The 26,597-nt window shown below is 41.4% G+C and overlaps 3 protein-coding genes across 4 annotated transcripts in view; 1 reads left to right on the top strand and 2 right to left on the bottom strand.

Annotated features, from left to right (window-relative positions):
* Positions 1-1,100: 1,100 nt before the first annotated feature.
* Positions 1,101-18,285, bottom strand: LOC124133751 (poly [ADP-ribose] polymerase tankyrase-2-like). The gene is made up of 4 exons (XM_046498274.2): positions 18,149-18,285; positions 8,103-9,406; positions 6,834-7,029; positions 1,101-3,678 (listed from the first exon to the last, which is right to left on the bottom strand). The coding sequence occupies exons 2-4, from the start codon at positions 9,403-9,405 to the stop codon at positions 2,346-2,348; spliced, it is 2,832 nt and encodes a 943-aa protein (XP_046354230.2). The 5' UTR covers position 9,406; positions 18,149-18,285; the 3' UTR covers positions 1,101-2,345.
* Positions 11,700-13,146, bottom strand: LOC124133750 (putative ankyrin repeat protein RF_0381). The gene is made up of 3 exons (XM_048388215.1): positions 13,134-13,146; positions 12,515-12,961; positions 11,700-11,980 (listed from the first exon to the last, which is right to left on the bottom strand). The coding sequence occupies exons 1-3, from the start codon at positions 13,144-13,146 to the stop codon at positions 11,700-11,702; spliced, it is 741 nt and encodes a 246-aa protein (XP_048244172.1).
* A 6,710-nt stretch (positions 18,286-24,995) lies between the features above and the next one.
* LOC124133673 (acid-sensing ion channel 4-A-like) overlaps positions 24,996-26,597 on the top strand; it is a 41,150-nt gene continuing 39,548 nt past the window's right edge. The window contains exons 1-2 of one of the 2 annotated variants that reach the window (XM_048388288.1): positions 24,996-25,235; positions 25,455-25,551. Coding sequence is in view for 1 of the 2 variants with exons in the window: in XM_046498132.2 (XP_046354088.2) it covers positions 25,219-25,235 (17 nt within the window). In the remaining variant the exon portion in view is untranslated. The remainder of the gene's footprint in view (positions 25,236-25,454; positions 25,552-26,597) is intronic. The other variant, XM_046498132.2, reaches the window with a different exon arrangement.

Below are 26,597 nucleotides of genomic sequence, written 5' to 3'. Positions count from 1 at the left end.
CGACTCTGGAATTCCTTCCTTACTTTTGTTTGCTTGTGGTTTAGCGCCGCACTCAGCAATATTCCAGCTACATGACGGCGGGCTTCCTTACTACGTATACGGAAACCAGTACATTGAATGATTTTAAAGGAATTTTAAAAGGTGAAAAAATGCACTGAAACAAATTTGATTTAAATTTCCAACCTTTATCTAAGGGCAAACTATGGTATAGACTCTAATGCATCTGATTGTGTGCTTACAACGTTTTACTTTAGAGTCGACAACAGTTTTTATACAAAATAACTACTTTTTATCAGTCACCCTACTTTATATTAGTTGCCCTTGACATTATAATTGATTCAGTATTTGACATCTGGAGGGGTAGTAATATAAGTCTTTACTTGATTATTCTAGCTTCACACATGTTGTGAAATAAATATGATTAAATCACGTGTATTAGATATTACAAATCTACAATAGGAAATGAATACTATGGAATCACTGTGCTTTCCAAAGAAGCAGTTGGGTCAGTTGTCTTAGGTGCCGCAATTCGCTGTACAGAGTTGCGTCCCTTGGGCACACCTGGATGCGGTTGTACAAAACAACCTTAACGCTACGACTGTCGTAAGTCTATGTTAAGGAATGGGATTTACGACCACCTTTGCGCTAAGATCGCTTTGTACAACGCCACCCAGAAACCTATGAGAGTGGGTTAGACTTCCGATTTGTCCTGATTATAGTGAGTGAGTGAGTGAGTTTGATTTTACGCCGCTTTAAGCAATATTCCAGCAATATCACGGCGGGGGACACCAGAAATGGGCTTCACACATTGTACCCATGTCGGGAATCGAACCCGGGTCTTCGGCGTGACGAGCGATCGCTTTAACCACTAGGCTACCCGACCGCCCCCGTCCTGATTATAGCTATAAGTATACCCGCGCTCGTGCTTCACCATAGTGATAAACGTCTAAGACCTACATCACTTCAAGTTATCGCATAACCTCAAGCTGACACGCAAAAAAACTGGATTGCTGTTCAAAAGGGGCAGTCGGGTAGCCTAGTGGTTAAAGCGTTCACTCGTCACGCCGAAGACCCGGGTTCGATTCACAATGTGTGAAGCCACTTTCTGGTGTCCCCCGCCGTGATATTGCTGGAATATTGCTAAAAGCGTCGTAAAACCATACTCATTCACTCACTCACTGTTCAAAGCGGCCTTAAACCAAACTCTCACCAAGTGGTGTTTGATGTTTAAGGCCGAAGTATTACAGTTATATGACGGCGGAGTCAGACAATGCGGTGACTAACACCATGTATGCACATCGATCTATGCATTTGGGATATGATGTGAGGCATCAACCGAGTCAGCGAGCCTGATCACCCGATCCCCTTAGTCGCCTCTTACGATGGGAGGGGGTCTCCAGAGAAGCAGTAATTATTGCTACAATTCACCAGCAAATGACAGATAAACAGACAGATTACAGGTCACTCAGAGGTCATTATATCCAGAGTTTATTGTGAACTCCCAAACAATGAATGATCTGTCAAACATATACTACTCAAAAAAGTTTAAGAACACCCAATTCTTACATAGAAGAAAATAATAGTCTGTTCTTTAACTTCTTTTGAGTAGTATGCATAAGCAGTAGCTTGGGAAGTGATCTGGTGCACAGACCTCAGATCACAAATGTTTTAACTGGCAATTGCCTTCAAAGGGACAATTGTCCCAAGTGGAATGTGTCGGGTAAATGTCCAACTGACAGTTAATAGTACATGGTACATACATGGTAGAGATGTCACTTGTCGGGTTCGTAAAAAGGCGACTATGCTTGTCGTAAGAGGCCACTAACGGGATCTGGTGGTCAGGCTCGTTGAATTGCTTGATGCATGTCATCGAATCCTAATTGCGTAGATCGATGCTCATGATAAATATCACTGGATTGTCTGGTCCAGACTGGATTACTTTACAGACCGCCGTCATATAGCTGGAATATTGCCGAGTGCAGCGTTAAACAACAAACAAAACTTGTAGGGTTAATGTCAAGCATAGTGTTAATGTTAATTGTAGTGTTAATGTTCAGTTGCAATATCCATTAGGCAATTGTTTTATAGGGTCCATGTCCAAGAGGTAACTGTAGAGTTAAGAGTACGATGGCAATATAAATGTGGCAACTATAGGCACAATGTCCAAGTGGCAATTGATGGGATAATGTCATAGTGGCAATTGTAGGCTTGATGTCTTGGTCTGCTTGGCTACCACTGATTCTCACAAGTTACCACAAAGTGCAAACTTGTTGCATTAATATTTACTATCAAAAAGCACAAACTCTGTTACGTTCACAGGTAAAATATCCAGGAACACTTTTCTACTAGCTCACTTTAAAGATGTCAGAAAACCTCAGATATCCCAGGAATGCAGCTGGTAGCCTGGATTCAAGTCTCTTAATGTTGAGGTCAATGTTGACAGGAATACACTGGCGAATCTTTATCCTGCACAGAGAGGTCAGCCTGAGCGGTGTGGAGCTACACTCATGGATGAAGGCTATAAACTCCATCTTCCCCATGTCTGACAGATCGGATTCTTCTACAGCTGCACCGAATACCCTCGCAGACTCCTCGTCCATCTCGAACCCAGCCATCACAATGAGTTTTAAAGATTTGAAGTAGATTTCAGCTTGTTGCTGTGATATACCCGGAGAGAACACCTTCCATAATGGCTTCCAACCCTCAGTCTCTGGGTTAACTCCGTAGGCCAAAAGTAAATGTATGATCCCTACATTGACATTGGAACAAGCATGTTGTAAGCAATTGAAGCCAGCATAATCTTCCCTATGGATCTCAGCTCCTATCTTCAGGATCAGTTCCACGATCTTCCAGGAGTCTGACCTGTCCATACTACAAGCCATGTGTAGTGGAGGTATAGCCATGTTGTCCGCAGCTACTGGGGACAGGTCAGCCGTACTCAGCTCTTTTCGGGCTTTCAGGAGCCTCAATCTTGTACTCAAACCATCAATATCATACACGCAGAGTTTGGTCTCTTTGTATAAGAGTTCCACCCCTTCTAGGCTGTTTAATGCAATACAGCAGCGAAGACAATCACCTCCAAGCACATTAGGGTCAGATCCAGCCTCCAGCAACATCTTCATCAGTTCAATGTTCGGTACTTGGGAGGGCGCCAGTAAAGGAGAAGCATATTCACAGTTTAATTTGTTAACATTTGCTCCAGCTTCAATCAACACACGAGCTACCGAGACATGTTCGTGTTCACAGGCATGATGAAGAGCTGTGTTACCTTCATCATCAGTAACATTGACATCACATCCTTCATCGATGAGAAGCTGCACAAGCTCAGCTGAACCTGAACAGCATGCCTGTATGATAGGCCAATACAATATACAACAGTTTGAACTATTCGTTGGTTTTGATATCCTACTAATTTCTACCCCGTGGGACAAGAACAACTGGACCATGTCAACGTTGCCATATCTGCAAGCTATTGTAAAGGGAACAACGTAATCTGGTTTGTCTGTTTCGGTGTGTGTATGTCTCTCTAGATGGTGTCTTACAGCTTCCAGGTCTCCTGTGTGGACAATTTCTGTCAGTTCTGCGTGTCGTCGAGACCTCAAGGAGCGATCAGCATCATCATAATCTGTCATTACCTCCATGTAGTCAGTGGTTCGTTCAGAAAACGAAAGAGCCATCCTACAATAAAATTATGAAAATTAAAATAATGTTTTCATGTTTAATGTTTTTTTACTTGGCAGGAAGCTTTAATTATAATTATTATGACAATGCTAATAATGATGATAGTCCATGTCCATTTGTATTGCACTTTTACCATGCTTGATATCATGCTCAAAGCACACCCTGTATCCCTGGTCAATGGATCAGTGTGCACTCAATTTTCATTCTCAGCTCCCTGGGATGTATACGACCCATGCTGCCTGTGAGGCCCTGGAAACTTCATGTCATTGCTAATTTTGATAGAACGAAAATGTTTATGGATGAACTGATGAAAAGTTGCCCCTTGAGGTTCATGCTGTGCTTTAACTCAACCTTGAAAGTTGTCAGCCAAAGTCTCCTCACATCCAACCGCACCATATACCACGATGTACAGGGGGCGATTTTAGGTATTAGATATCGCTTGCCACTGCTGCATGTTGACATCCAAACTGTGTTGCACCAGACTCGGTTGCAAACGTTTGTTTATTGGTTAACGACAAAATGTCAGCTAAATGACGGCGGTCTGTATATAATCGAGTACCAGACAATCCAGTGATTGACATCATGAGCATCGATCTACACGATTGGGAATCGATGACATGCATCAACCAAGTCTGCGAGCCTGTCCACCCGATCCTGTTAGTCGCCTTTTACGACAAGCATAGTCACCTATTATGGCAAGCATGGGTTGCTGAAGACCTTTCCTAACCCGGATCTTCACGGGTAACTCGTAACATACCTATGAACAAAGCATATATAATTCAGAAAATAAATTCTCAGATTAATGTCATGTTTTATATTTAGTAACTGTACATGTAGCAAGTTGATGCTCGCTTTCTTGTAATGTGCAGCATCTGGGTCTTCGTCATCCACGAAGCAAATGCAGCTTCTGAGTTTCTTCAGTTTGCTTATTATGATCACTTTTCATTGATACAATGAAGAATGATGCACCAAGTACAACACAAGCATCAGGTGTTAGCCAGCTGTCTCGTTTCAGAAAAAAATTATGACATATTGCTGTAAAATGTCACAGATGTATGTGCACATAGTTGTGAAGTACACACAGGTTTGATGACGTCAAGCTCAAGAAGTGAGTGAGCCAGTTGGGTGAAAGGCTGTTTGACTACATGCACAGTGACACTGACACAGTACGAATCACCAAGAATGGTTTCTGAGGGAGTTTGGTTGAAGGCCGCTTTGAACAAGATTTCAGTTATTTCACCAAATGTCCGCTAAATGTGGGAGGAAAGCCTGAAGTGATGCAGGTCTCGGATGTTTACCACCTTGGCGAAACCCATGAGCAAGTGTATGGTGCTGACAAACCACGAAACATCATCAGGCAATCTCAGTCATGTTCAAAGATCAATGTTCTGTAGAAACCTTGCTTTGTTTGTCACTAACAACATTGTGCCATACTGACATGTACAAGGTGCAGGTAGAAATAAAAACTTGGTTGCATTTTTTAATATCAGGTTGCACTAGTGCATGTTTTATATGGTTAAATCAAACCTTCCAATTAAGATACTGACATATTAATTATATAAAAAAATAATTTCAAATTTCCAATAAGTAAGGCCCACTTGTGTTAAGTAGAAAACAAACACTTTAAAAAAAACTGTTTTATACTTCAAACAGATAAAATTCAAAATCAAATTCAGTTCCACAATATTAACAGTTTAACAATATACTCCTGTAAGCATGAGCATCAGCTGCAATGTCACACTTGCTTGAATGGCTTCCTCAGCATGACGTATTCGTCATATTAAGCACCCTGCTCCATTAAGTTTCCCTGACAAACTTCTACACCAATGTGTAAGTATAGTCTTTGTAAACGCCCCCATAAAGAGACCGAACATTCACATGACAGTCCTGAGTTCGGCGTGTATATAACAATAAAAATAGCTTGATCACGGACAACAAATTTAACTTTAATAATTTTAGTAATATTTACTAAAATGTCCATTAATAATAAATATGCGGGTTTATCAAAACCATACAAGTTAAATTTGTTGTCAGTGATCGAGCGGTAGTGAACAAACATTGCGAAAACGTTAATGAAATTAAAACAGTTTCATAATAGTTGCAAGGCAATTATATTCCCCTTCTGCATTACTGTTCTCTGTACGAAGTATACACTCTCATTCAACGTTCAGTCTATAATGGGAACGCTAATGTAGATTGCTCACAAATTGGTCATGGACGCTTATTGGAGCTAGGCGCTTAATACGGCAAATGCGGTACTTTGAATATATTGACTCAAACCCTCGTTTCTACATTGTCTCAGCAATGCAATAATAATGCATCATTCAAAACAAGCATATAGTCGACGAAGTCATCTATATCCCCCGCCGATTTTAACACGTTATGGTCCCAAACCAGGTTACTGACCCAACATTTCCCTTAGCCCATGTCAAAATAGCTACAATGGAAATTCTAAAATAAACATTTCTAAAACACCTTTATATCAAATGTCACCAGTTCTGTTCAGTATGTGCTTTATATATAGACATGCAATGCTTGGCAAGGAAATATTTCTGGAAATAATGCCCAGTAATACAGATTTCTAAACTTCATAAATAGCAAAAGGCAACAATTCAGCATTGTGTCTGATAGATGTGGAAAATTTGATCCGGAATCGAACCCTACCCTTATTGTTTTCTAAGTAGAACTTGTTGCCATGGAAACGTTAAAAATAAAAATGTCTAAAAGTGCTAAATATCAAAAGGCACCAGTTCAGTATGTACCTAGTAGACACAAAGTAGATTGCAAAGTTTTGTAAGAAAGGAAACGAAACCGGAAACGAAACCGGAAACGAACACCACCCTTACAGAACCGAAGTCCAACTTGCTGCCATGGAAACGTAAATAATAAAAAAATTTAAAATTCCTAAATAGCAAAAGGCACCAGTTCAGCATGAGTCTGATAGACATGCAGAGAAGTATTTAACGCTTTCTGAGTTATGCTCCGGAAACGATTTCGGGATGCACACACACAAGCACGCCCGCCCGCCCGCCCGCATACACTCAGACACGGACGGACATAACCTATTTCTATATCCCCCGCCAACTTCGTTGGGGCGGGGGATAATCAAACAATAATGGTGGCACAACAACTTCACACTGCAGATATCTCACAAGTCTCCGTGGTAAGTCAGGCTGCAACTGTTCGACACATTTATCAACATTTGCTGCCGTAATTTCACACGACAAAGCTCTTTGAGATCCATGGGCAGCAGCCTCCACCGAGTCACAAGGCTAACAAAATGTTTTCGATCTTCAGTGGAAAGTTTGGAACAATCTTCCACAGCTCTGCTGAACATCCGGAAAGATTCTGGTGCACAGACCTCAGATCACAAATCAGGTGAAGTTAGGCAACCTTGCCTCTGACAGTAGTTGGATGGGTGACCTTTTCGGCAGTTTGTCTCATGGAAGTTTCAGGGCTTCAGTCCTGTCTCACACTGAAGCACTGTCTCCTGAGGCAAGTGACTTTGTTTGAAATGTGCCCCTGTTTGCCTTGCAGTGAATGGGTACCCAGTAGGATGTAATGATAATGTGATTGTTAACCTGGCGCCTCACAGGCAGCTTGGCCTGTATGGTCCCCCAGGGAGCTGAGAATGAAAATGGAGTATGGGAAATAATGTAGTACTTTGAGCAGGCTTCAGCATGTGGATTTGGCGCACTATGAATATGCATAATATTATAACACAGGTAATGTCATGGTGGCCACTATAGGGTTAATGTTAAACTGGCAATTGTCTTCAACAGGATAACTGTCCCAAGTGGAATGTGTGGGGTAAATGTCCAACTGGCAATTAATAGTACATATATATGGTAAGGATGGTACTTGAAGGGTTCGTAAAAGGCCATTATGCTTGTTGTAAGAGGCGACTAATGGGATAGGGTGGTCAGGCTCGCTGACTGGGTTGATGCACGTCATCGAATCACATCGATATCAATCACTGGATTGTCTGGTCCAGACTTGATTATTTACAGACCGTCGTCACATAGCTGGAATATTGCGAGTGCTGTGTAAAACAACAAACAAACAAAACTTGTAGGGATAATGTCAAGCATAGTGTTGATGTTAATTGTAATGTTAATTGTAGTGTTAATGTTCAGGTGCAATATCCATTTGGCAGTTATAGGGTTTATGTCCAAGAGGTAATTGTACAGTTAAGGTCATGATGGTAATATAAATGTGGCAACAATAGGCACAATGTCCAAGTGGCAATTGTTGGAATGTCATGGTGGCAATTCTAGGGTTGATGTCTTGGTCTGCTTGGGTACCACTGATTCTCACAAGTTACAACATAATGCAAAATTGTTGCATTAACATTTATTATCAAGAAGCAAAAACTTTGTTACGATCACGGATAACATATCCAGTAACAACTTTTCACTAGCTCACATCAAAGATATCAGAAAACCTCAGATATCCCAGGAATGCAGCTGGTAGCCTGGATTCAAGTCTCTTAATGTTGAGATCAATGTTGACCGGAATACACTGGCGAATCTTTATCCTGCACAGAGAGGTCAGCCTGAGTGGTGTGGAGCTACACTCATGGATGAAGGCTATAAACTCCATCTTCCCCATGTCTGACAGATCGGATTCTTCTACAGCTGCACTGAATACCCTCGCAGACTCCTCATCCATCTCAAACCCAGCCATCACAATGAGTTTTAAAGATTTGAAGTAGATTTCAGCATGTTGCTGTGATAAACCTGGAGAGAAAACCCTCCATAATGGCTTCCAACCCTCACTCCCTGGGTTAACTCCGTAGGCCAAGAGTAAATGTATGATCCCTACATTGACATTGGAACAAGCATGTTGTAAGCAATTGAAGCCAGCATAATCTTCCCTATGGATCTCAGCTCCTATCTTCAGGATCAGTTCCACGATCTTCCAGGAGTCTGACCTGTCCATACTACACGCCATGTGTAGTGGAGGTATAGCCATGTTGTCTGCAGCTACTGGGGACAAGTCTGTCGCACTCAGATTTTTTCGGGCTTTCAGGAGCCTCAATCTTGTACTCAAACCATCAATATCATACACACAGAGTTTGGTCTCTTTGTATAAGAGTTCCACCCCTTCTAGGCTGTTTAATGCAATACAGCAGCGAAGACAATCACCTCCAAGCACATTAGGGTCAGATCCAGCCTCCAGCAACATCTTCATCAGTTCAATGTTCGGTACATGGATGGGTGCCAGTAAAGGAGAAGCATATTCACAGTTTAATTTGTTAACATTTGCTCCAGCTTCAATCAACACACGAGCTACCGAGACATGTTCGTGTTCACAGGCATGATGAAGAGCTGTGTTACCTTCATCATCAGTAACATTGACATCACATCCTCCATCGATGAGAAGCTGCACAAGCTTAGCTGAACCTGAACAGCATGCCTGTATGATAGGCCAATTCAATATACAGCAATTTGAACTTATTGTTGGTTTTGATATCCTACTAATTTTTACTCCGAGGGACAAGAACAAATGGGCCATGTCAACGTTGCCATATCTGTAAGCTAATGTAAAGGGAACAACGTAATCTGGTTTGTCTGTATTTCTCTCTAGATAGTGCCTTACAGCTTCCAGGTCTCCTGTGTGGACAATTTCGGTCAGATTAGCATGTAGTCGTGACCTCAAGGAGCGATCAGCATCATCATAATCTGTCATTACCTCCATGTAGTCAGAAAATGAAAGAGCCATCCTAAAATAAAATATGAAAATTAAAATACTTGGATTTTTTTTATTTCAAAGGAAGCTTTAATAACAATTATTATTAACAATGGTAATAATAATGATAGTCCATTTGTATTGCACTTTTTCCATGCTTGATATCATACTCAAAGTGCACCATTATTATCCGGGTCAATGGATCAGTGTGCACTCAATTTTCATTCTCAGCTCCCTGGGATGTATACAACCCAAGCAGCCTGTGAGGCGCCAGAAGTATAACAGTCACATTACCATCTCCTGTTACTGGGTACATAACATGTTCTCATTATTACAAGACCTATCACTGCCAACGCAGAATAATGATCTCAAAATGGTGCATTTATACCGACAACATGAACTCCTTATCAAAAATTCATGTGAGTCTCATATTGGAGTAGAATATAGGTCTTCTGCAAACCAAGCTTGCCTTAAATGGCGACTATGCTTGTCATAAGAGTCGACTAACAGGATCGGGTGGTCAGGCTCGCTGACTTGGTTGATGCATGTCATCGTATCCCAATTGCATAGATCGATGCTCATGATGTCAATCAGTGGATTTTCTGGTCCAGACTTAAACAAACAACAAAATTGATGGAAAAAACTGTTTATGGATGAACTGTTGATGAAGGACTGATGGAAAGTTGCCCAATGAGGTTCATGCTGTGTCTTAACTGAACCTTGAAATTTGTCAGCCCAAGTCACCTTACCACATTCCATGATTTTAGGTGTTAGATATCGCTTGCACCTGGTGCATGTTGACATCCAATCTGTGTTGCACCAGACTAGGTTGCTCTCGTAACATACCTATTAACTATAGGTATAAATTTCAGAAAATAAATTCTCAGATCAGTGTCATGTTTTTAATTTAGTTACTGAACATGAAGCAAGTTGATGCTCGCCTGATTGTAATGTGCCGTAAATGGGTCTTCGCCATCCACGAAGCACCTGCAGCTTCTGGGTTTTCTTCTGTTTGCTCGTCATCACTTTTCACTGATGCACCAAGTACCAGGTACAACACAGGCATCACGTGTTAGCCAGCTATCTTCTTTCAGAAAAATTAATGACATATTGCTGTAAAACGTCGCAGGTGTATGTGCACATAATCGTGTGGAACACACAGGTTTTTATGACGTCAAGCTCAAGGAGTGAGTGAGCTGCATGTCAGCTAAATGTGGGAAGAAAGCCTGAGATGATGCAGGTCTTAAGACATTTACCACTTTGGTCATCTAACCACAAGCATGAGTATGGGGCTCACAAACCACAAAATATAATCTGGGCAAACAGGCAAATTCAATAAGGTTGAAAGATCAATGTTCTGCAGAAAACTTGCTTCGTATGTGAGTCACAACATTATACATGTACAATACTGACATGTACAAGGTGCAGGTTGCACCAGTGCATCTTTAATGTGGTTAAATCAGGCTTTCAAACTTTTCAATCACATTACCGACGCATTATTTATATAAAACAAAAATTTCAATTATCCAACGTGTTAATTAGAAATCAAACACTTCAATAAAACTGTTTTATACTTCAAACAAATGAAATACAAATTCAGTACACAATAGGAACAGTACAACAACAAAATCCTGTAAGCATGAGCTTCAGCTGCAATGTCTCTTGTTTAAATGGTTTCCTAGGCAACCAAAAACATCAAATTGATCAAATATACGTCATATATCAGCATGACGTATTCGTCATATTAAGCACCCTGCTCCATTAAGTGTCCCTGACTAACTTCTACACCAATGTGTAAGTATAGTCTTTGTAAGTGTCCCCATAAAGAGACCAAACATTCACATGAGTCCTTAGTTTGGCGTGTGTATATTACAATGAAAATAGCTTTAGTTTCATTGACATTTTCACTTAGTTTGTTCACTACCGCTTGATCACGGACAACAAATTTAACTTTAATAATTTTTGTAATATTTACTAAAATGTTCATTAATAATAAATATGTGGGGTTTTTAAAACCCTATAAGTTAAATTAGTTGTCAGTGATCAAGCGGTAGTGAACAAACGCAGGGCAAACCTAAAGAAAACTAAAACAGTTTCATAATAGTTGCGTGGCAATCATATTCCCTTTCTGCATTGCTGTTCTCTGTACGAAATATACACTCTCATTCAAATGTTCAGTCTAACATTGGGATGCTAATGTAGATTGCTTACAAATTGGTCAGGGGCACTTATTGGAGCAGGGAGCTTAATAAGGCAAATGCAGTACTTTGAATACATTGAATCACACTCTTGTTTCTAAATTGTCTCAGCACTGCAATAGTAATACATCATTCAAAATCAAACAATAATGGTGGCACAACATCGTCATACTGCAAATATCTCACAAGGCTCCGTGGTAAGTCAGGATGCAACTGTTGGACACATTTATCAACATTTGCTGGAAGTAGCTGCCGTAATTTCACACGACAAAGCTCTTTAAGATCCAAGGGCAGCAGCCTCCACTGAGTCACAAGGCTCACAAATCGTTTTCTTTCTTCAGTGGAAAGTTTGGAACAATCTTCCACAGCTCTGCTGAACATCCTGAAAGATTCCTCATCCATTCGGAAACCTGTCAACATTAACAACTTCAAGACCAAGAAATAATCCTCCAAATTGTGCAGGACGGGTGAGGGGAAAAACTTCCATAATGGCCTCCATCCATCAAGAAGTGGGTTAGCTCCATACGCAAGTAGAACCTGAACTGCATGAAGATTGACAGTGGAGCAAGCATATTGTAGAGGCGAGTAACCTGCATAATCTTTCTTATGGACATCGTTACGAACCTCCAAAATACTAACTATCACTTTGTAGGATGGACAGAATAAAGGGTTTGAACAGGTTACATGAAGAGGTGGAAGCTTTCCTGTAAAGCCATCTTCTTGTGGAAAGGTGCCTTGGTGTAACAGATCTGTCCTGCTTACCAACATCTTTTTGGAGGCAGTCAGCATCAACACATCTATTAGTTCTAGGTCTGGGCATAACTTATACAGTACATAAACTCCTTTGAAGTTGTCTCGTAAAATACAGGTCAATAAACAGGTTCCGTTTCTCTGGGAAGGATCCGATCCATGCGTGAGCAGCATCTCTACCAATGTGTTCTCACCTGCATAGCAGGATCGGAGTAAGGCAGTCTCCCCATCCACATCCTCCAGAGTGACGTCTGCTCCGGAGTTGAGGAGCAGTCGTGTAACTTCAACATTTGACTGGGTGCAGGCAAGATGAAGAGCAGTGTTACCATCTTCGTCCTGGGCATTTATATCACAGCCTGCTTCAAGAAGACATTCAATAAGGTTCATTCTGTCCTCTGGGGTGTCGCAGGCAAAATGAAGAGGTTGTTTGCCTAGGCTGTTTGAGTGGGCATTAACTCTAGCACCAGATGAAAGAAGCAATAATGCTATGTCCCTGGCATTGACATGACACGCCTCGCATAAGGGTGTCAGAACATCATAGACTTCATCAATATCAGTTATCTCCCCAGAGTCAAGAAGGTTCCCAACCCGATCTACGTCATTGTTTCGTATGGCTTCAGTTAGGGACTCCATGACATCATCTGAAAGGAGGGAACCGCACCTATAGCACACAGGTGAGTCATCAACACCGTAACTTTAATTCAACACATGCATTAGTTCAACACATGCTTTAGGTCAGCGCATTCTGGAATATCCCATTCTGAGCTTGAGTGTGTTGGTTCGAATGAATAATTGATCAGTGCCCCTACCTACAATTAAATGCCATAGCGTGTACCTGTAAGTGCAAATATAAGCGACACAATATTTGCACAATCACGAGACATGTCTACTGTACAATTCTGACTATATCACAAACATGCGATGATACCATGTCTTCACAAAAGGTTAATAAAGGTGTTTTCATTGGCACCCGTTGCCCAAGTACCATTATCTTATTTTCTGTGTCTTCCTAAAACAAGAGGCAGCTATTTCATTACCATCACACTCTAAATAAGCAACATGTTCAAAAGCCTTACTACTGCAAAAGTCCATGACTATTATGAACAAGAAAACAGTGTTATCACTTTGCCCTGCCAAGGGGCACATTACAATCTTGTTTGTTCAAAAAATTGGTGAATAATGTGGAAGTTGAGGTTAACAATAAAAAAAAGAGTCTTATATAAAGCCTTAAGAACAGATAGGCACTGGGTAGGCTTTGTCATAAGAAAATCTGATGAAATTAAAACACTTAAAAGGCCCTTTCTATATTTTTAAGTATGAACAATTGCTCAACCAATGAATGAGCGAGTATTGTTTTATGCCGCTTTTAGCAATATTTCAGCAATATCACAGCCAGCGACAACAGAAATGAGCTTCACACATTGTACCCATGTCGTGATTTGAACCCAGGTCTTTGGCGTGACGAGCCAACGCTTTAACCACTAGGCAACCCGACCGCCCCACTCAACCCATGAAGCTGTATTAATGGGAAATAGATAACATAATGAAATCACATGGACATAACTTCACAATTGGAAAAGGACTTGAAAACAGGATGCACAAAATCTAAAAACGTGTAGCAAGGGACGTAACACTGGAAAAAATACATTATGGCACTCATTTTTTAACTCAGTCTTCATACATATGTCATAGAAAGCTTGCAAAATTTCATTCATTTAACTTCAGTAGTTTCTGAGAAAACTTGTCCACATTTCACGCAGTACGCACAAAGTTGAAAAGCATGGAGCGAGAGCCTTAACTGAGTAAAAATTTTAATTTAAGACACCAATGTTTGAACTCATTTTAGATCTCGACCAGTAAAATCAGTGTGTAAAATGTCATTCCACTAACTTAAATAGTTTGAGAAAATGTGTCCCAATTGAGCGCAGATGGACGGATGAACAAACGCTGTCCCTCTACTCCCCGCCCCATTTCGAGGCGGAGGATAATAATCTCCCCAGCATATGTTATGAAAGTTAGTAAAGGAGATAACAAGTCATAAGCAGCATACATTCACCTCACATTAAATAGTCGATAGAACATCTGCCTTGAGAGCAGAAGGTCGGTGGTTCAATACCTCGCCATTTCATACTATAAGACGTTAAAAGATGGTACATGTTGTTCTGCCTTGCACTTGGCATAAAGGGGATAAAAGAAGGACTGGTCGGCTTGGAGTCAGCATACTGTGTCTGAGTAGGGTATCCATGTTAAACTGCGGCATTGTATGTCAGTGGGCTAGCACAATAATAGCGACATTTGTCCGGGTTACTACAAGCATACACACACAAAAATCCGCAAATCGCTGTATAATTGCAATAATCATGAACGCGATGTTAAACCCCATTTATGACCTCACCTGGCATTGAATAACTATTCTGAACCAAACCAATGTATCTTCATTACATGCAAAACTCATGACAGATAACCTCACCAATATCTGATGTTGTCCAACACAGTATAACTTAGTCCTTTTCATCTAGAGACCTGTGAAGATCTGGGGTAGAATAGGTCTTCAGCAACCCATGCTTGCCGTAAAAGGCGACTATGCTAGTCGTAAGAGGTGACTCACTTGATCGGGTGGTCAGGCTCACTGACTTGGTTTATGCACGTCATTGATGCCAATAGCTTGGATCGATGCTCATGATATTAATCACTGGCTGACTTGGTTGATGCATGTCATCGAATCCCAATTGCGTAGATCGATGCTCATGATATCAATAACTGGATTGTCTGGTCCAGACTTGATTATTTACATTCCACCATCATATAGCTGGAATATTCTTAGTGCGGTGTTAAACAACAAATAAACAAACAAAAACTACAGAAAGTCCCTTGCTTCCAGTTACTGTAACAACAGTTAATAACATAGTTCTGAGCACTTCTGGTTAAATGGCCACAGCCAGGGAAAGCATATTCCCAATATGACCAGTGCAGTATAACTTGAAACAAAAGTTCCTATGCTAATAGCTACCTCAATAACAAAGATAAAAACATTTTCTATTTAAGGTTCTATGCTTTGTTTGTTTGTTTGTTGTTTAACGTCGCACTCAGCAATATTCCAGCTGTATGGCTGTTTGTAAATAATTAAGTATGGACCAGATAGAGCAGTGAGTGACATCATGAACATTGATCTACGTAATAGGGATACGATCCTTCCGATCTAATGACCTTGACCTTCGATCTCAGCAATGCGCCGCCAAATATTTTAAATTGACAGAAGATGTGGTGTTACAAACATGAAGTTATTGTATTATGAATTCCATGTTCTGACAAAAAGGTTTCTGAGGAACTTGACCTTAACCAGGTTCATTGGAGTTAACCCAAGTTTTGGTAAATTCCAATTAAAAATACTCAATGTTATTGTGTTCACAAACTCTGTTTGAGTGACCTTGACCTTCAATGGCATCCATAATACACGTGACATTACTTTTTGTCCGAAGCCTTGTTCATACCTAGTGACCTGGACCTTCAATGTCAACCAATCATGTCAGTGGCATGTAGCCATACTCGGCAATATTCCAGCTATATCATGGATGTCTGTAAATAATCAAGTCTGGACTAGAGAATCAAGTGATGGATATCATCAGCATTCATTCATGCAATTAGGATACGATGACATGCATCAACCAAGTCAGCGAGCCTAACCACCCGATCCCGTTTGTCGTCTCTTACAACAAGCATAGTCACCTTTTACGGCAAGCATGGATTGCTGAAGACCTATTCTCACACACATCTTCATGGCTGGTCTCTAACACACAGTCTGGCACGAACACATTTTGAGACAGTAGGCGTTTCGGGTGCAATGAAAGAATCCATTTCAATTGAGTTGGGGACTGGGACGGACAGTGCTTTGGTGCACGGGGAATTCAAGCTCAGATGTAGTCATCAATGCACCATGCCAACTGGCCCCATAGTTAACCATCCACAACACTTACTTACAAAACTGTGGATCCAGGTGACCCCCAATAATTAATTTCAGGGGTCCTTAGAGGTAATATGAGGGTCCTGTAAAGTATTGGTATGGTGTTGTATACTGTACTATAAGATATTATTTCAGGACCTTTATATTTCAGATCATGAATTTAGTACAAAGAAAATTATTGTGCATCCTTTGGGATGCAATCTTTTTTTGAGCGTCCATTTTATACATTTGTGCAATTTTTCTGAAGGTTATTTTGCCAGGGATTTATCTTGGCTGCCAAACGAAGTGCCTTTGGCAGGCAAACTGGGAAATTTTTATATATATTTTTGCAAATTGGCATCATTATTAAAGTTTTTATTTTCTCAAATTACGACGCATTTTAAAACTGCATTCAATGCAATGGTGTAAAACTAAGCACCATAACCTTTTTCATGTTATTAGTCATGTTGTCAGTGAAATACAAGTCAGCTCTATAGAGCCATGACACTGGCCATCATTGGCAATCACTACGACTACATGAATTGGGAAATTTATGTGTGTGTGTGAGGGGTGAGGGGTGTGTGTGAGTGTGTGTGTGTGTGTGTGTGAGTGTGTGTGTGTGTGTGTAACATAAACTTTTTCCTTTCTTATTGTTTTCTCATACAGAATAGTTGACTTGACTCAGTGTCAGGTTGATGGGTGTTAGTCAGTTGTCAGTTTTCCTTCTTTACTTTAATGAGCGAGTAGACTATGGCTACTATTCTCAGACTGGGTTTTCTGCACAAAATGTTGTATATCAAGATACTAGGGCTGGGACGAGTCCAAATTTACTACCCGGGTACCCCCCCCCCCCTATTACCCGACCCTACCTGGGTACCCACTGTAGGTCTCAGGAGATGTCTCAAAAGGTCTGATTGGGAACATTTTTAGAATAGCCCTGGCAAAACGTATTTAGATACATGTATTAAACAATCTGGTCATTCATACACTGAAGTTGAATTAAGTTATGTCTTTATTCAACCATATGAAAAAATCAGAAGGAATTAGTGTCTTGTAGTGTAACCATAGAGTTCAAGATTATTTTTGTCATTAAACAATATATCACATGACTAACCACGGGTCCGGGTATTCCTGTGGGTACCTGGGTCCTACTCAGTACCCACCCGACCCAGGTACCCGAGTTACCCGTCCCAGCCCTACAAGATATGTATCATAATGTGGCTTCTGTATCAGATATGTATCAGATATGTATCATATCTTGTGACACCTGTATCGTGACATCCCTACTGCTTACTGGCCATGCTCACAGTGACCACAATTTTTTAAAGTAAAATCAGCAATAGCCAAATCACTTTGTTTATTTGTTTGCCCAATCGGGAAAAACAACATACACATGGCAATTCATGGAAGGTTAACTAACATTAGTGCTTATATAAGCGGGTGACATGTGTGGCTCATTGATGATTGACCAAAATCTACAATGCAGTTTTCAGCAACATTACTCCGTCATCCAAACCAGTTTGGACCAAAGCAGCTTTGGTGCTGTGCGGTATCGCTACTGCTACCAGACCATAACACAGATCTATTTTATGGTCTCTGCTGCTGCTGAACACCAAAGGAAGCTTTACCAATTCCTTAACAGCTACGTTACGTTTTAGACAGTGTGGCGTGTTCAGGTCTTACATAACATAAAACCATTAATAGTTACGCAAAGTTGTTCCAAAGCCATAATCACATGCGCGAAAACCGGGGCCAAAAACATGGCTAACATATGAAACCATTGCCATTGGGAGTGAATGCTACATCTGAAAGATCTTGTCGTGCCTGCACATATACTGTACTAACAGCCAATGATCGTGGCCTTATTCACAAAGTTGATCATATTTACCTCTCGGATCTACACAGGTATCAGGGCCACCTGGTGACAGAAGTGTTACGCCAAGTCCGAGAACCCATGCAAGCCCATGATTAGCACTGATTCAATCTTGTTGGTATGAAACGCCTGCCACACTCACCACCCCATTCGTCACCACTCGCTTCTTTCCGTAACCTACAAGAATGGCACGAGTTGGACACGAATGCACAAATACAGCAGACTATAGACTTAGTTTGAGAAGTAAGTGTTCTCGCCAAACTACACAGTAGGCCTATTTGCAAAGCGGATTGTTATAACCATATAATTAAATATTCGTTGTTCATTTTAATTCCTGCATTCTGATCAGCTACGCGGATTCATACAGTTTGCACATCGGGTTTTCGATTCATACCTCAATGAATCGAAAATAAATCCACAGTCAATCCTGAATGTAACAGCTCTAATCAAATTTCGAGATAACGTCATGTAGGCCTATCTATTTTTATTTACATTCTAAAACCATGGCTCCTTTGTCTTTGACCCTGGTCCAACTAACTGAGTTGTTTTTTAAACATCACTTGGTAATTACGGAACTTCTTTTTTTCCCTATCATTTATCTTGATGATATGACAATTTCATGAAAAACGTTTGTCGGCAGCGGGATTCGAACCCACGAATTCCGCACGGAAGGCTGACGAACAAGGGAAAAATTGTTCGAATTAACAACTAAATATGTACTTACATCAGAGACCTATTTTCTGGTCTCTGCTTACAGGACTACTGGCTTATCCGTTTATGAACTGCGAAATATGTTTGTTACAGTATGTTACGCTTTGCATTCTGGTATTTGTACAGTACTTGTGATTTGGTAGCTTATCGAAACGAAACAAAACGAACAGACAGCAATGAAATTATTATCATCTTGATCAGGGCTATGTTTGCTAATAATAGACACATCAACATGGACAAGTGTTATCAAGGTGATTGATAAAAGTGCTGCAGTTGGTCCAAAATGAATGGTACATTTGCCCCGGGATATGCATTCTATAACCCAAATCAACAAAGTGCGAGGTGCACGTGCGAAAGGCTCGGGGGACAGATTTCACGTGCTTCACGCAAAGTTAGTATCAACCTTGACTTATCCTTATAAACTTCCCTTCGTGAAAGAACGTCGTTGGTCTTTGGCGCATCGTAAATATAGCTATGTGTGACATTTTTTTTATTTCGCCGTTCACAGACTAATTTCATTTGTGAAATCTAAATTGATATTTTCTCGGAGAATTCAATCACACAAAAATAGAACATAAGTGAGTAATGGTATATGTGATTTATCAGGACACCAGTAATCATTCAGAAACGTCATCCACAACCCTAGAATCGTTTGGTTATAAGACAATACCTAAACACTAATGTCAAAGTAAACGTCTCTCAGTATTGGATAGTGTTTCCAAAATCTCGTTTCGCGTGTGCTAGCTATACGACGCCTATTACACCACACATATTTCACTTTCAGTTGACATACATAATCCCTAAATTCCTCATACTGCTTCGAATCAAATGACAAACTGTCTGGGAAGAAAATGTAAATGGTCTGGATGAAATCAGGCGAAACAAATCGCGTGTGACAGAAACCTGTATGGAAGCAAAATGCCAAACAGATGACCTTGACATTATCATAAAGGTCATCAATGACCTCAAAATCTACTTAATGATTCTTTTACACACAATCAACGAACTCGCTAGATCATGGTGTTTGTACTGGAGAAGGTGAGGTGAAATGGGGTTTAACGTCGCATCCAAGATTATTGCACTTATAAATGGCGACGTGCAAGTTCGTGTGGCGGCTTGTACTAGTCCGGAGTGATGCCAATTAATAGTGCTAGCTCACTGAGATACCATGCCGCAGTTTAACATAAATACCCCACTCAGACACAGTTTACTGACTCCGAACGGTCCTTGTTTTAGCCCCTTAATGACGAGCGCAAGACAGGGTAACAACAAGTACCATCTTTTTACGTCTTTTGGTATGACGCGGCCGGGGATCGAACCCCGGACCTTCCGCTCTCCGGGCGGACGCTCTACCACTAGACCAGGAAGTTGTACTTGAGAACATAACGGTGACTACAAGCTCCAAATGTATGTTGCCTTTGTGCTCGATTTAGTAACGCAAGGTTTGCAGCCATTTCAGACGGAGACGTCTAGAGTGAGTATGGTTTTACGCCGCTTTCAGCTGTATATTATCCCAGCAGCACCATGGCGGGGGACACAAAAAATGGCTTCACACATTCCACCCATATCGGGAATCGAACCCAGGTCAACCGCGTGATGAACGAACACTTTAACACACTGGCTACCCCAGCGCTCTTGGGGATACAGAGATGGGGCTCTACATTAATTGTATTCATGTGGGGAACAGAGCGTGTGCGATCTGCGTGACAAGTTAACGCACTATCTACAATGACACCATTCGTCACCGTTCGTCCCTTTCCGTTACCTGCAAGAAGACTCGTTCCCCCAATCGATGAATGTTATGTGCGAAAATACGACAAACCATTCAGAATGCGCATATGACTTCAAGTTCTTCGTCAAAGAACTGTTCGAAACCGTCTGAGAACTGCTCACCTTCAAGCACGACGGCCATACTGCGGGCCGATTCTGACTCAATTACACAGACGTCAACGTCAATTTTGGGCACAGCGACACTTACGATGGACTCAGAGGAATTGGAATCAAGTCGTCTTCAGTGATGAATCCCGATTTAATCTTCGATTTGCTGATGGTAGGGCGAGGGTGTGAAGGCGCCGTCACGAACGTTACGCCCAGTGTTGTGTACAGGAAGTTGACAGATTTCGAGGCGGAAGTGTCATGGTGTGGGGTGCTTTCTGTGGCAATGCACGTTCCAGGCTTCTCAACCTCAACGCTGCTGCTTACCGCGACCAGGTACTGGCACCAGAACTTCTGCCTTTTATGGCAGCACATGGACCCGGTTTGATCTTCCAACACGACAATGCCAGACCCCACATAGCAATTTTGACAAGGAATTTCCTTCAGAATGCGGGAGTCAACGTCATGGGCTGGCCGTCAAGGTCTCCCGACCTCAATCCCATCGAACATGTCTGGGATGCTCTTGGCAGAAGTCTGCGCACTCTCTAGAACCAACCACAGAATTTGCAAGATCTTGGCACCATTTTGCAGCAATAATGGCGTCGTCTTCCCAATCATGTGTTCACAAGCATCACAAGGTCCATGCGGAGGCGTTGTGTGGCAGTTGTCAACGCACATGGTGGCCATACACGCTACTGAACTTGTGTGCCATCAGATTCTCATGCTTGGGATTTAAACTGTTGATGTTATTACCGAATACCGTAGGTGCTTGGAACAAATTATGGTTACCACCGTTAATTATAATCCTTCTTTGGACATTAATGATTAAAAATTACCTTCTCTGATACATTTGTCCGTTTTATATCATATATGGGATTACTTTTAAAAATGTGAAGTTTTTAATTTGACTATTTATATCTACAAAATGAAAAAAATAAAATCCAGAATAAAATGGAGGCCAGAACAATCCTAGAGCCGAGGCATCTGGACTTGACAAATCATTCTAGACTTGAGTTGGAATCCTTATTATTTTTCCTCAAGGGTCTGGGACACAGACTACGTGAGAGGCGACGTGATGGGCCAGGCCAGGTGGCGTTGTTGATTGCGGTCATCACAGGGTTGTCTTGTTCAGATTCGATTACTTACAGGAGGTCATAATATGGTTGCCCAATGACCAATCCCACCACCCCCTCCCCTCCGTTCTCCTCCTATGATAAATAACTAGTCCCTTACTTCAATTGGTATTATGGGTCATCACTGCAGTTGTCCCCCTTGACCATGATCAGAAATTGTTTCGGTTGGAAGGGTATTAGTATTGATTATTCGCCGCGTTAAAAGGAAATTGCAGCACAAATATACCACCGATCGCTTTTAACAGCAATCACGGACTGAGATACTCTGATTACAAAGCCCTCGACCTGAACGTTGACACACATCATTGTTTGACATATTACTCCAGATGGTGACAACTCTGGGAACGTACGTGGTGAAATGGCTCTTTACAAACCAGCGTGAACGGGATGCTAGCTGTACATCTGTTTTAATTACACCCTATCCTCTTAGCTAACTGTTTATGTGAAGCGGAACGCGTTGGCATTGAGAGTCAGTTCAGCAACGACGTATTCATTACTATAACGGTCGGCTGTATTCATCGTGTCGACAAACCTAGGAGTAGTGCTCTTTTTCTGTTACGGATTTGGGATCTTCTAATCATGGATACACGTTTTTGGTAAGTGAACCTCTTTGTTCAATGAATCCATTGAAGAATCGACAATTATCAATAATTACTGACAAGGTCCTTGACGAAGAAAACATATTCGATAACACTGAGATTTAAACCCTCGAGTCCATGGCTGAAGATATTTTGAAAAGTGAAACCATCATTCATTGAAACCATGGACCAAGACATTTATAACTAGTTGCAGACGAAGCTCTCTGGTCGATTTGTTTCAGTTGACCAATCACATCCTTGCACACACGGGAAGACACTTTGAACTGTTTGCAAATGAGATCCTCGCATTCTTGGAGGAACAGTTCTTGAACTAATACAAGGTGAAAGGTATGACATTTGTTCTTCGCCTTGAAATCATATCTCCTTATGTTTGAGTGTATATACATGTTTGTTGACAGAAACATTGTTTAGACGCAATGGATGTTAGAGAATTATAAACGATTTCAGTTCATTGTCGATGGTTTGTTGTTTAACGCCGCACTCAGCAATATTCAGATATTTAACAACAGTCTGTAAATAATCGAGTATGGACCAGGCAATCCAATTACTAACATCAGGGGCATCGATCTACCCATTTCGAATACGATGACGAGAAATCAACTAAGTCAGTGAGTCTGACCACCCGATCCATTTATTTACCTCTTACGACAAGAATGGGTTGTTGGGGACCTTTCCGCTTACCCGGTGTCCTCACGGGTAAAACGCGATTTAATAGAAATACTCAGGATGGTCTTCTCATTTGATATTCCTAGCAGTGGGACCCGTGAAGATCCGGGGTAAAATAGGTCTTCAGCAACCCATGCTTGCCGTAAAAGGCGACTATGCTTGTCGCAAAAGGCAACTAAGTCAGGCTCGCAACAAACCAACCAACCAATCATAGCAGTGAGTGAGTGAGTTGGGTTTAACGCCGCTTTTAACAGTATTCCAGTTATATCGCGGCGTGTCAGCTTAATGTGGGAGGAGTGATGCAGGTCTCAGACGTTTACCACTTCGGTGCAACCCACGAGCACGGGTATGGTGCTGACAAACTTAGAAACATAATCGGGGCGAACCGGGATTCGAACCCACAATCATAGGTGTCTGGCGTGCCCAAGGGTTTGGTTTGGTTTTGTTGTTTAACGCCGCACTCAGCAATATTCCAGCTATATGACGGCGGTCTGTAAATAATCGAGTCTGGACCAGACAATCCAGTGATTAATATCATGAGCATCGATCCACACAATTGGGATCGATGACATGCATCAACCAAGTCAGCGAGCCTGACCACCCGATCCCGTTAGTCGCCTTTTACGACAAGCATAGTCACCTTTTACGGCAAGCATGGGTTGCTGAAGACCTATTCTACCCCGGAATCTTCACGGGTCGGCGTGCCCAAGGGACGATATTCCTAGCAACATACCATGTGACTTGGCAGATTTCATGAAATTAATCTGAAGGAATTTGGTTTGCAGAGGTCACGTAACTCAATCTAAACACCGTGTTTTTATCTAAACAAAAAATGTAAACATGTTTTCAAAATTTATGAGGAGTGGCGGAGTAGCCTAGTGGTTAAAGTGTCATGCCAAAGGTCTGGGTTTGATTCTACAAAGTACAATGTGTGGAACCAATTTATGTGGTCCCCCGCCGTTATCTTGCTGGAATATTGTTGAAGGCGGCGAAAAAACATACTCACTAATCATGACATCAGTTCAAACAACAACTTCTCTTAAATCGTTACATTCTTTATGCCATTAAGTATCGGCCAACGGGCCTAATTCATTTGGGAAACAAACTGTTCAAATTATTAGTTGACAATCAATTTGGAAAAAAATAGAGTAATCATTTATGGTTTTCAAAGAAGGTGGAAGAAGGTCTAGGTATGGGCAATTGTTTACTCTGTAGATATCTTGGCGACCCGTGAAAATCCGGGTTAGACTAGGTCTTCAGCAACCCATGCTTGCGGTAAAAGGCGACTATGCTTGTCGTAAGAGGGCGACTTACGGGATCGGATGGTCAGGCTCGCTCACTTGGTTGAAGCATGTCATCGATCCTCATTATATGGTAGCCCAATGACAATCCCACCGCCCCTTCCCCTCCGTTCTCCTCCTAAAAAATAGGGGCGGTCGGGTAGCCTAGCGGTTAAAGCGTTCGCTCGTCACGACGAAGACCCGGGTTCGATTCCCGACATAGGTACAATGCGTGAAGACCATTTCTGGTTTTCCCCGCCGCGATATTGCTGGAATAGTGCTAAAAGCGGCGTTAAACCATACTCACTCACTCACTCACTCCTAAAAATAACTAGTCGCTTACTTCAATTGGTATAATGGGTCATCACTGCAGTTGTCCCCCTTGTACATGATGAGAAAATGTTTCGGTTGGCAGGGTATTAGTATTGATTATTCGCCGCGTTAAAAGGATATTGCAGCACAAATACCACCGATCGCTTTTAACAGCAATCACGGACTGAGATACTCTGATTACAAAGCCCTCGACCTAAACGTTGACACACATCATTGTTTGACATATTACTCCAGATAATGACAACTCTGTGGGAACGTACGCGGTGACATAGCTCTTTACAAACCAGCGTGAACGGGATGCTAGCTGTACATCTGTTTTAATTACACCCTATCCTCTTAGCTAACTGTTTATGTGAAGCGGAACGCGTTGGCATTGAGAGTCAGTTCAGCAACGACGTATTAATTACTATAACGGTCGGCTGTATTCGTCGTGTCGACAAACCTAGGAGTAGTGCTCATTTCTGTTACGGATTTGGGATCTTCTAATCATGGATACACGTTTTTGGTAAGTGAAACTCTTTGTTCAATGAATCCATTGAAGAATCGACAATGATCAATTACTGACAAGGTCATTGACGAAGAAAACATATTCGATAACTGAGATTTAAACCCTCGAGTCCATGGCTGAAGATATTTTGAAAAGTGAAACCATCATTCATTGAAACCATGGACCAAGACATTTATAACTAGTTGCAGACGAAGCTCTCTGGTCGATTTGTTTCAGTTGACCAATCACATCCTCGCACACGGGAAGACACTTTGAACTGTTTGCAAATGAGATCCTCGCATCCTTGGAGGAACAGTTCTTGAACTAATACAAGGTGAAAGATATGACATTTGTTCTTCGCCTTGAAATCAGATCTCCTTATGTTTGAGTGTACGAGTATATGCATGTTTGTTGACAGAAACATTGTTTAGACGCAATGGAAGTTAGAGCATTTACAAGCGATTTCAGTTCATTGTTGTTTGTTTGTTGTTAAACGCAGCACTCAGCAATATTCCAGGTATATGACGGCAGTCTGTAAATAATCGAGTATGGACCAGACAATCCACTGACTAACATAAGGGGCATCGATCTACCCATTTCGAATACGATGACGAGAAATCAACCAAGTCAGTAAGTCTGAATATTCCTACCAACATACCATGTGATTTTGCAGATTTCATGAAATTAATCTAAAGGAATTTGGTTTGCAGAGGCCACGTAACTCGATCTAAACACCGTGTTTATCTGAACAAAAAATATAAACATGTTTTCAAATTTCATGAGGAGTGGTGGATTAACCTAGTGGTTAAAGTGTCATGCCAAAGGTCTGGGTTTGATTCTACAAAGTACAATGTGTGGTACCAATTTATGCAGTCCCCCGCCGTTATCTTGCTGGAATATTGCTGAAGGCGGCGAAACACCATATTCACTAATCGTGACGTCAGCTCAAACAACAACTTCTCTTAATTCGTTACATTCTTTTTGCCATTAAGTATCGGCCAACGGGCCTAATTCATTTGGGAAAAACATTGTTCAAATTATTAGTTGACAATCAATTTGGATAAAACTAGAGTAATCATTTATGGTTTTCAAAGAAGGTGGCAGAGGGTCTAGGTATGGACAAGGGTTTTACTCTGTAGATATCTTGGCGATCCGTGAAGATCTGGGGTGGAATAGGTCTGGGTGGTCAAGACTCGATTATTTACAGACCGCCGTCATATAGCTTGAACATTGCTGAGTGCGGCGTAAAACAACAAACCAACCACTAACTGGTCTCAACCCAGGAATTGTTCGAGCTGTTGAGGCAGTTTGCTATCGAATCCGTAGATGCATCATGGCTGGTTGAATTGGGTGTCTTGTTGACGTGACGTCACACGTGGA

The sequence above is a fragment of the Haliotis rufescens genome, unplaced genomic scaffold, assembly GCF_023055435.1.
Source record: "Haliotis rufescens isolate VD_foot unplaced genomic scaffold, xgHalRufe1.0.p SCAF_7, whole genome shotgun sequence".
NCBI classification, from domain to species: domain Eukaryota; kingdom Metazoa; phylum Mollusca; class Gastropoda; order Lepetellida; family Haliotidae; genus Haliotis; species Haliotis rufescens.
Note: the sequence above shows the minus strand (reverse complement) of the source record. Positions and strands in the feature narration are given on the sequence as shown.

Excerpts from the sequence above, each read along its gene's own strand:
- LOC124133751 (XM_046498274.2), bottom strand. The coding sequence starts at position 9,405 with ATGGCTCTTTCATTTTCTGACTACATGGAGGTAATGACAGATTATGAT. Across the intron at positions 7,030-8,102 it reads TTCTGATATCTTTGATGTGA|AATCTTTCCGGATGTTCAGC; the intron begins GCTAGTGAAAAG and ends TCTGTGCACCAG. Across the intron at positions 3,679-6,833 it reads CTGACTTACCACGGAGACTT|GATGGCTCTTTCGTTTTCTG; the intron begins GTGAGATATCTG and ends ATTTTATTGTAG.
- LOC124133750 (XM_048388215.1), bottom strand. Across the intron at positions 11,981-12,514 it reads ACTCCGATCCTGCTATGCAG|GTTTCCGAATGGATGAGGAA; the intron begins GTGAGAACACAT and ends TAATGTTGACAG.